Source organism: Jaculus jaculus, unplaced genomic scaffold (genome assembly GCF_020740685.1).
Source record: "Jaculus jaculus isolate mJacJac1 unplaced genomic scaffold, mJacJac1.mat.Y.cur u25, whole genome shotgun sequence".
Classification (NCBI taxonomy): Eukaryota; Metazoa; Chordata; class Mammalia; order Rodentia; family Dipodidae; genus Jaculus; species Jaculus jaculus.
Genome location: NW_025423515.1, coordinates 5,465,992 through 5,477,840, shown reverse-complemented (window position 1 = coordinate 5,477,840; position 11,849 = coordinate 5,465,992). Strand labels below are relative to the sequence as shown.

General features: G+C 37.5%; 1 protein-coding gene across 1 annotated transcript; it reads right to left on the bottom strand.

Moving 5' to 3' along the window:
- Positions 1-1,995: 1,995 nt before the first annotated feature.
- On the bottom strand, positions 1,996-9,487 carry LOC101594644 (vomeronasal type-2 receptor 116-like; the record flags this gene model as incomplete). The annotated part of the gene is made up of 6 exons (XM_045141400.1): positions 9,399-9,487; positions 7,833-8,121; positions 6,625-7,446; positions 5,374-5,583; positions 4,905-5,028; positions 1,996-2,894 (listed from the first exon to the last, which is right to left on the bottom strand). Coding segments are annotated over exons 1-6 (2,433 nt in total), but the record flags the coding sequence as incomplete, so codon positions are not given.
- Positions 9,488-11,849: the final 2,362 nt, after the last annotated feature.

The window sequence follows — 11,849 nt, the reverse complement described above, 5'->3', positions numbered from 1 at the left end:
AATGTAGCTAAGGCATCTTCACTATGCACTTAGTCCCTGACAAGATGAGAATTGTGTTGTGTGCAGTTCAGCTAATTTCAGAAGAATAAATATACTATTGCATACCTATTGTACAGAAGCAGGTGGTACATTATTTACTTTTACATGTAATCTATGAATGTTTTCTTCCTATTTCACTCTAGTTTGGTGGATGTTGTCTCTAATCTTACACATAAAGGAGAAGCATCCTATCACAAATATATACTGTGTTTAAAGAAGCCATGGATGAATGTTTGAATCTTTTATACTATTTTTGAAAGAGTGATGTAGAATTCTGTGACACACACACACACAAGAAAACAAAAACAACACTGCTGATGAGCTATTCCCTTGGCCACTATGATTTACACCACTCTACATATGACATTGAAAATTCCACTGTCCAGAAATATGTTAATGCTTCATATCAGTTCATGTTTCATGGCCACAAATGATGATATATTCATTCAGGAAAGACAAAGAATATTCACCAATAAAAGATGATATGGAAAATAATCATCTTGCTTTTACCAGGAATTTAGCATTAATGCTAAGGTGAATATCTTAATCTTGGACTATTCCTCAATCTTGTCTGTCTTTCATATGAACCATGAACATCACTTTCACTGTCACAGAAGTTTTGCCAGCATTATTGTGTATATACTCTACAACAGCACATCAAATGACTGGTGATTTAAATCATTCATATTCTGTTTCAACGTTCCAGCTGGTGAACTATCTGCTCCTGTGCATGGATAAATCTCTTCCTTCACATTTGAATTCTATTTGGTGTTACCTTGGGTAGGACCCTAAGAGTTTCAGATCAAAATATCCAAATTGAATTTCAGAAATTTTGGCACAATACCTTGGATGCTATCTCGCAATAAATTAAAATGGGGAGTGGCATGGTTAAGGATAGAAAATAAGGTATAAAATAATCTAGCTCCAAGAAAGGGGCAATAAATGAAGATCTACTATGGACCAGTTCTTAATCACACATCTTCAGAACAAAAACATCATGATCTCTGTACCAAGTAGATTAATCCTTGAGAAAAGAAAAAAATGTGATCTATGTAGCAAGTTATTCTCACCAGATAGCATACTACTTACAAGGATGCACATTTTTTTAGTAATTACTATTCTTAAAATTTTAAAATAATTACCACAAAGAATTTATTTCATTAGAGTTTTATAAATTCCCAAGTTTTAATGATCTACAAACCACTGAATTAAATTACAAATGTGTTAAGTGTCATTATTGTAAAGACAAATTTATGCTCAAGTGTGTCAGATTCTGAATAGCACACCATTCTTCTCACATAATAGAAAAAGGTCTTCCATCGTCCATATAGTCTTAACTCTATATATCAGTTTTCAAGGTATCCAGTAGATTCCACACACTTTAATAACCTTAATGTATATTGAAAACAGGTTAAGATAAGGCCTCTGCTTCTTCAAAAGGAAATTATTGTACCTCCTAATCATACCCTCACTGTATGTCTGAATATTCTTGAACACTCAAGTACAAACATTTTAGACATTCTCAAAGACATTTGCTTATCCAGCATACTGTAGCAGCATTCTTTGAAGTAATCTGAAGAAGGAGTGAGAAACATTTCAAGTTTTTAAGACTAACAGAAACAAAATGCACAGCACACTAGCAGTGTTTAGTTCTATGTGTCTTTATGAATTTGAGAGACATGTGATAAAATGATTTTTCTTGCTACTACAATCTCCAGAGGCATATGCCACTTTGGGAAATCAGCTTTCAGTAGGTGTGGGAAAATGGAAACTGGAAAATGAGGACTGTGCATGAAAGCTGATGAACAATGTTAGAGAACAAATATGACTTGTACACATGAACAAATAGCTTGCCATTTTTAAAATATGTAGTGCTTACAATAGTGCAAGGGTTTCTACAGGTTATACTTTAAATTAATACATATGAAATAAAATTTAAAAAGCAGTTGGTTGGAAAATGTGTTTTTTCTTTGTCATCTTTAGAGAATTTTTACTGGGTCTTATCAGAATAATGTAACACTTTGGGAAAAAGATGCAACCTAGCAACCCTGCAGTGGAGGCCAAGATAGCAAAGACCTCTACCATCACTATAGCCTTCCCCTTGCTGCTATGGTAGACAGGGAGGAATGTGACCCACACACTGCAGAACACCAGCATGCTGAAGGTCAAGAATTTGGCTTCATTGAATGTATCAGGAAGGTTTCTGGCCATGAAAGCCACAATGAAGCTTCCTATAGCCAAGGAACCCAGGTATCCCAGGACACAGTAGAAAGCAGTGTCTGAGCCTTTGTTACACACAATGATGATACTGCCATCTTCCGAATGTGGATCAGTGTCAACAAAAGGAGGGTATGTTCCCAGCCAGATTCCACAAAGAACAAGTTGGATCAAGGTACATATGGGAATGATGAAGTTAGGTGCTCCTGATAAAAGCAACACCCTCATCTTTTTTCCTGGAGCAGTGACTCTGAAGGCCAGAACCACAGTAATTGTTTTGGTCAAGACAGTGGACACAGCCACAGTGAACAGAACTGAAAATGTGATCTCCTGCAGAATGCAGTTGGTGGTGTTGGGATGTCCAATGAAGAGTAATGAACAGAGAAAACAGAACTTGAGTGCAATAAGCAGGATGTAGCTGTTTGTGCGATTATTGGCCTTCACAATCGGTGTGTCTTGGTGCTTCACAAAAACCCCAAGAACAAGAGCAGTGAGTGCAGAGAAGCACAGGGCCAAGCAAGCCAGAGCCATCCCCAAGGGGTCTTCATAAGCCAGAAATGTCACAGATTTTTGGAGACAGTGAGTTTTCTGTATGCTGGCATACTGAGTGATTGGGCACTTCACACACTGATCCATATCTGGCAGACAAAACAAGAAAAAGTATCATCAGATTATTGGCAGTATTTCCTTCTTAGTCACATCATGCTGCAATAAATAAATGTCCTACAGGTGAATGATACATGTATTTGTTCTTCTTACTGATAATTAAGGTAGTTCTTTCTATAGCTATGATGCCAATTAATAAAGAGCAGCAAATTATGAATCAAAATTTTTAAAAAAAATTTTTTATTTATTTGCTCATAAGCAGAAGAAGACAGAGAGAATGGGTTCCTCTGACTCTCTAGCCAGTGAAAAAAACACCAGATGCATGTACTACTTTGTCCATCAGGCTTTATCTGAATAATGGGGAATTGAAATGAGGTTGTTAGTTTTTGCACACCTGTGCCTTAACTGCTGAGCCATCTCATCACCCTAACAAAGCTGTATTTTGTTCACTTAACTGACCTTATGTAGTCTCCTGATCCTTTGTTTCTCTTAAAAGAATAAAATAATTTTGATGCATTGTCCTAGAATTATAAAATAACATTCCTCCTATGAGGTATTTCTGATGATCTCTACTTCAGCAGAGGTGGCTTATCAATTAAGATGCTTGTTTGCAAAGCCAAATGACCCATGCTTGATTCCACATGTCCCTCCTAAGTCAGATGCACAAGGTGATTCATAAGTAAGTCACGCATGTGCACAAAGTGGCACCTGTGTCTGGGATCTGACTGCAGTGGCCAGAGACCTTTGCAACCCAATTGAAGTCTCAATATTTATATCATTTTTAAATCCCTTTGATCATATTTATTGCAGCCTTTAGGTTCTACTCTAACTTTCCACCCCCATTGTGTGACCTTCTTTCCTGTAAAATAGAAGGCAATGTAAAATACCATGTATTCTGTCATTGTGTGCTCATCCTAGTAGGATGGACATCTCAGAGATACATATTTCTTTTTATTCTTCTTTTTAATCTCTGAACATTTCCATTATCTCTTTAAATGATTCAATATACATCTGAAGCAATACTCATGGCATTTTAATCATAATATTTTTGTTTCTTGATAAACGATTTAAATGTCTGTGACATGCTGTTGTCTAAAGTCCTAAAATTAACTTTCTTCTGAATTATTTCATAGAAACTCAGGAGATATTATGCTTACATTGAAGGTATTTGCAAAATTTCATATCTCTCAAGCTGAAAAGGGTGAAGATATGACTCCCTATTTAAGTGCTTGCCTGCAAAGACTAAGGACCCAGGTTCAAATCCTCAGGTCCCATGTAGACCAGATTCATATGGTGGGCACATGAATCTGGAGTTCATTTGTAGTGGGTAGAGGCTCTGGCACTCTCATTTTCACTTTCTGCCTCCCTACCTCTCTAGTCTATCAATAAATTAAATTAATCTTTAAAGCCAGAAAAATGACATCTCTCAACATTTATGATCCATCAGCAACATCTTAGGTCCTGTGAAAATAAAGGTATGGAATATTCCTTCCTATTCACTTCATTTTGTGTAGATTCAAATATTATATGTATGTGTGACATTACTTGATAGCAAATATATTCATTAACTATTGGATCTCAAACATTGTGGTTTTTAAAAAATATCTTTTAAGTATTCATTTGAGAGAGAGGGAGAGGGAGAGAGAAAGATGGGTGTTCCAGGGCCTCCAAACACTGCTTATGAACTCCAGATGTGTGCTACCCCTTGTGCACCTGGATAATGATGGCTCCTGGAGAATTGGACCAGGATCCTTTGGCTTTGAAGGCAAGTGCCATATCTCCAGCCCTCAAAAAGTGTGTGTGTGTGTGTGTGTGTGTGTGTGTGTGTGTGTGTGTGTATACAATGTATCTACATACTAAAACATGTGGTTCATGGAGTAAAGTGAGTATTAATTTTATAGTCATGAATATTTAACATTTCAACAAAATGATTACATTAAGCAAGGAAGAGATATTATCTGTTTCTTCAAGTTCCCTTGAGGCTCCCACTATGAACAGAGAAAGTAGTCAAGCTGGAGAAAGACACTAAACCATCAACATACCCGTTGTGTTAGAAATCTCATTTTCTGGGCAGGGGAAACAATCAAAACAGCAGGCTGCCTTTCCCTCTTTTCGGAACTTTCTGAAACCAGGCCTGCAAGTCTCACTGCACACAGAGGAAGGAATCTGAGGAAAACCATAAGTATAGTTGTAAAAGTTAGCAATGTTGTATACTCTATTCCTAAGTATATGTCAAGACACTCACAATTATTAAACATTGTATCCACACCTACAATAAAATTGAAGTGTCACACTCCATTCAGTACACTGTACATTGTCATACCTATGAACATGATGATCAAATAAATTGTAACTTCCAAATATCTTTCAAAAGATAGAAAGAAAACCTATGACACTATAAAGAGAACCCTGAACATGTTACACTTGGCCAAATCATGAGGAGCACACATGGCCCCACAGCATTTTATCTACTTATGTCTAGAGTCAAGCATTACAATTAGGTAAACATACCTGCCTACCCCCAGTGGCCCACTCTATTGCCTCATCAGACAAATGCAATTGTTGACTGAGGGAACCATTTGAAGAAAACTGTCCTAGTTTCAGCTTTATTCCAAGACCTTGTGGAAAACTTGAAATGTGGAAAATATCATAGTCTGCCTCATATTTTATTTTCTCATCAATATTCACTAGGTCTCCAACGGGGTTAATAAATTGCACATTCTTCAGATTGTGGTAAAACTAGGAGAAATGTATAATTTTCCAATTAAGTACATACTCAAATGGATAAAATATGTGATATGGGTAAAACTTTTGTTTTTACAACTCTTCCCTGAGAAAGAAACTTTATTGCATGTACCCAATCTTGGGAAATAATGAATTTTCAGAGATAAATTAAACATTACTATATTGTTATAAATTTCTCTTTGGAGAAACTGCTAAAATTTATCACAAAATATTAGGTAATACTTTTGAGATTAACATTAAAACACATTATATTTATAAAAATCAAAAGAATATTAACTAAAGCATTAAGTTTTTCAATCATAGCTCTGATACATAATTACATTAACAACTCATGTGACATCTAAATCAATTGACCAGAATACTTTGGCATGGGAAAAGCAAGCTCACATCTAGATTTCAAGCACTTCATTCTTAAAAAAAAATACTGGGAATACATTTCAAATACTGAAAACAGTTGTCCATGGTATCAGGATCATGTGTCATAAAATAAGGATCACTCAAAACTGATGTCATTAATTTCAGTATCTTTTTCATGTGTACACACAGTAGTAATGGTTTCTCATGGTTGTCTAGTTGACTGGAGTTAGAATTGCCATGGACAAAAATCTGTGATCATGTCACTAAGAAATTTTTTAGTTTGGAAACTAAACTTGGAAAGCTCACACCTAATGCAGTTGGCACTATATCATGAGACAAGGGTTTATATTCAGGGGAAGCTAGATGACCATATATATACAACATACTTGATTACAGAGTGCAGATGCCATGGGCACAATCTGTTTCTTGCCCCTGCTTCCATGGTGTCAGCATCATGATGGAATATAGTTTTGAAATGTGAAGTAGAATGAAACCACTCTCAGCTAAGTTGTTTTGGTCAAGTATTTTCCCTAAAAATAGTAACTAATAAATTCAGTCTATAGTTACTTTGTAGGGAATGAAACAACGTAGAAACATCAAAAATTGACAGTACTCACAGCCACAGAGTTTAAACATGAATGGACTACCTTAGAGGGTAACACTGATGACACTACATACCTTTGAGCAGTCAAGTCTGCATAGACTGATTATTGGGTGAAGATCTACCTGTTCATAATACATTCCATGGTAGGCATGTGCATAAGCATACACAGCATTATATAGATTATAATTCTCATCATTCATAGCTATGTCAAATTCTTGACTTGCATACCATTCTAATGAGATGTTAGGTGAACACTTTCTCTGTCTTCTACATTGAGATTCAATGTACAAACAATTAAAGTGCATCCATTCTGATCTCATCACAGAGATGTCTATTGGATATTGGGAAGTGTTCATTGTCTCAATAAATTTTTTTAGATTGGGAATCTCGTGATGGTGATGAGAAAATGTAAAAGCTCCATAGAATGAGTCATGAATGAAGTCTCTTCTTGTATTTGTGATGACATCCCACTGTGAGGTGGTGACCCAGATCCTATGGATGCCTAAATATGTCCATCTTTTAAAGCCCACTTCCAGTGTAGAATTCATTTCACCATAAATGATCACAACATTTGTCAATGATGTCATAATTTGTTCATAATATTTCTCAGCCCTTGTATTGTATAACTTCATGTTTATTGGGATCACATTCACAAAGTCTAAGCACAGTTCATTTCCTTGCATCTTTTCTCTGAAGTCTGAGAGAAATTGAATACCTTGGTCATCATCAGAGATGACCAGCCCCATCCAGGTCCAGTTGAAATGAAGCATTAATGAGATGATGGCACAAGGCAGCCTTGTGTCCTTAGGGGCAATCTGATACAGATTGCGGTACTGTATATGGTCACTCAGAAGAGGATGAAATGGGCCATAGTGAATCTAAAGACACACAACATAGAAATGAATCTGAGGAAGAGCACTAGATGAAAACTCAATTTAATATCTGAATTGTGTTTATCACCACTTGGGAAGAATGTTAAAGATTTCAGACACCATTTTTAGTTGTATTTCTCTACCCATAAGACTGTACAAGTATTGAACAGTTTAAAGGTTGTTAGGAAATCCCTTTGTATATCTCCACAGTTCCTCTGATCAATTTTTTTTTAAGTTAAGTGCTGATATCCACCAAATTACTGGTTATTATTTCTATGATCTGTATTGGGCAACACATGGATGAACCAAGTATCTACTGGAAATATTGCTAAGCATGTAAGAATGGTAATAAAGAAAACAGGATTTCTACTCTGCATATGACAGAGTCTCACCTGTCCTACATTAAAGATTGACATCAATGTCCCAATTTTGCTACTTGCTGCCCATGATGGTCCTGAAAATAACACACCACATTCAGTTACTTCACAGCTATAATTAGGAACAGTGCTCTTTTTAACTTCTGTGGAAGTTGTGTAAGATATCATAGCCCATGAATCATCACACTTGGAAGGAATGAAGTAAAAATTAATGGACTTGTTGGGTATAAGTTTGGGATTTCTGTTGATCTCCTCAGTGACAAAAATCATTGTCAGAATGTATTGATATTTTTTGACTGGCACACTGAAAAGAAACACAGTAATCATCATGAATGAGGCTTCAAGTGGGATAATCTTCAAAACAATTGGAGTGGACATGTAATACATGTGATAAGGCATACTTTCTTCTGAAATTCTCATGTAATCATTTACCTTTATGTGAGTATATGATCCTGCAGAACATAGAGATAAACTAAGTATTTTGAAATTATTAAATGAAAGGCAATTCATAAAGGTATGTTGTAAATATTTATGTAAAGAGGTGAATTTGTCTATAGGAAATGAGAATCTGGTGAAAAGAGTACATAGATCATACATGAACTTGAGAAAAGTGCTATACCAGACAAAAAAACCTGTTCATATCTTGATGCTAGAATTCTCAATTTTAAGAAATGAAAAATAAATGCAGTAGGTATATAGTTTATGGTATTTTGGTATGTATATGTTGGGAAAAGTTATCTTCATGTTTGTGGAAGACCACATTGTGTGTGTGAGTGTGTGTAGGTGTGTGTAAGAGTGCACATGCTTGTTTCAGTATGTACACCATAAAAGAGAGTCAAATGGTTTTCTGAATTACTTTACATGTAATTATTTACTTATTTTTTATTATTTATTTTGAGGTAGTTTCTGACTCTTTCCCTATGTGACCTAGAATTCACTATTTACTCGTAAGTTATCCTCAAATTCACAGTGATACTCATACCTCTGCCTCCTCAACACTGAGATTACTGGCATGAACTGTGGTACCTGGCTTACATATAATTATTCTGATGACTTGGAGTTCACCAATTTGGCTACACAAGCAAGCAGTCACGAGGAATTCAGATTTTTCAAACTCTTCAGGACATGGGCTGACAGATGCACTTCACCATGTCAATATTTTATGTTTGGGCCATGGATTTGAACCCAGAACCACATGCTTATACAGAAATTCCTTTACAGATTCCTATCTTATGGTGCTTTATTAAATACCATCCTTCACTGAGTAAGTCAATGCTCTAATGAATGCTGCATGTACAGTCAATACAATCTATAGCAAAACTCCTCTTACAATGCCTTTTGAAGGCATTGTGTCACTCCTAGTTGTAGTGTGAACTCTATTTCATCAAGAATTGGAAGAGAGACTTCCGGCCAAGATGGCGACCGCCTGGCTGCCCTCCAAATCCCGGAGAAATAAAGGCAAGAAATTAAGGGTTTGCTGGGTCTTCTTGTCAGTGTCGGGGGGAGGGCGCTCAGAAGGGGAGAAATCAGGGAATCATGGATCTTCTCACGGGCGGGTAGACTACCCATTTCACCAAATACCTGTTGCGCACTCCCGCCATCCTGCACTCTATCCCGTGCCCCATCACTGTCACTGTCCTGCACATCATCCCACAGTGCCCCGCCACCATCGTACTCCCCGTCCCACGCCCCGCTGCCTTCCCTTGCATTGCTGTCCCGTGCCCTGTCCTGCGCCCCGCCGCAGTCCCACGCACGGTCCTGTGAAACCCGCAGTCCCTCGCACCAACGCCATGCTCTCTACTGCACCCCACTGCTGCTCCTGGCTGCAGGCTTGCCACCAATACGGAAACTTAAACTGCTCTGCACATTTGCCCACATTACTGCTCCTGCCACTGCACATTCAGTGAGTCCAGTCCCACAGCAACTGCCACACAAACCCAGACTGTGTCTTTCACTTGCACCAGTTCAGGTGCCTTCCCAGCCAGCCCCCATTCTCCTGAGATGGGGGAGCACAGACTGTTTCTGGGTCCCAGTGTTCCCAACCAGTGTTTGGGCTACTTCAGGGCTTGGTACCTCAGTCACCCTCCAAACTCAAACACAGGCAGCTTTGGCATATTACCACTTGAGAATTCATGCAAATTTGGCGCCCCTGTCAGGCAGTAGATAGGCGGCTCTGTCAAGTGGGATCCAAAGCCCAGGCTGCTTGGCAACTGCCCCAGGCAGCCTCTGATTCCCATCGCCCTAGAGCACATGCTGATCCACCCACCTACGTGCTCATACACTATCAGGGGAAAACCACAGTGCAAAAGAAATAACATAAAAAATCAAATACAAGAAAATCCACTTAGTTCACCTAGTTCTACAATGAAAAATACATCTAACATAGAAGAACCATAAGGATCAGAACAACAAATTGAGGCTATGAGCAATGCAACCCTGACCAACCTACTGATAGAACTTGCCGGAAAGCAACAAAGGGCCACCAATCCTGTCGATGCTACCATCACTAAGCTAGAACAAATTGATAAGACATTGGAAGGACTTCAAAGAGAATTAAAGGATTTGAGGGAGAGTGAAAAAAAGAGGACCTTAAATATCAGCTGTCCATACTAAATGACGACATAAAGAAATGCAGGTATGAATTCCAAGAATCATTGAGAAAAATCAGAAAATGATATGAAAAGGGAGCTTGTCAGAACAATGGAAATGATACATATAAAAGGAGTAGAAAATGCAAGCATAATTGAACAAGTAGAAAGCACTCTAGAGGCTCTCAATAATAGAGTCAGCGAAGTAGAGGATAGAAACATTGATCTGGAAGACAAGATGGAAGAAACAGAGAGTTCAAAAACTTCAGTAAGTCTAAAAGTTCTTGTGAACAGAACATGAAGGAATTGTGAGATACACTTAAACATCCTAATATCAAAATCATTGGAATACCAAAATGAGAAGAATTTCAGATCAAAGGCATAGAGAACTTATTTAACAAAATAATTGAAAAAAACTTCCCTAGTCTCTTAATAGAAAGGCCCATCAAGATACAAGAAGCCAAGAGAACTCCAAATAGACTGGACCAAAGGAGAAACTCTCTAAGACATATTATCATTAAGACTAAACATTCATACCAACAAGAAAATCCTAAAAGGAGCTAGGGAAAAACAGCACACCACTTTCAAAGGTAACCTCATCAGAATTACTTCAGACATCTGAAAGGAAACCCTGAAAGCTAGAAGGGTCTGGATTGAAACTCTCCAAAGTCTAAGAACCTATGGATTCCAACCCAAACTACTCTACCTGGCAAAAGTATCCCTCATAATAGATGGTGAAAGAAAAGCCTTCCATGACAAAACTCACCTTTACAATTATATGAACACAAAACCAAACCTACAGAAAGTATGTCAGGAAATTCTCCACAGAGAAGAAACAAATAAACAAACTCAAATGCCTACAAGAAGCAGATCCCAACAACCAAACACAGAGTAGGCACAAAAAACTTCAAAACCCATGAAAACATCAAAAAACATCTACCACCACAACATGGCAGGGATCTAATCAAACCTCACAGTCATTACCCTAAATATTAATGGACTTAATTCACCCATCAAGAGACACAAGCTAACAGGATCGATCAAAAAATTAGAACCCTCAATCTGTTGCCTTCAAGAAACCTACCTCACCACTAAAGACAGAAACCTCCTCAGGGTAAAGGGGTGGAAGACAATATTCCAAACAAATGGGAATAAGAAACAAGCAGGTGTAGCTATATTAATATTAGATAAAATAGACTACAATCCAAAAATAATCAAAAAAGACAAAGAAGGCCACTTCCTACTTATCAAGGGAACATTCAATCAACAGGATATTACAATCATAAATCTGTATGCATGAAACACAGGGACGCCACAATTAATAAAACAAAATCTACTGGACAATCAAACAGAAATAGCCACCAACACCATCATAGCTGGGGACTTCAATTCGCCATTATCAGTAATAGGTAGATCATCCAAACAGAAACTCAACAGGGAAGTA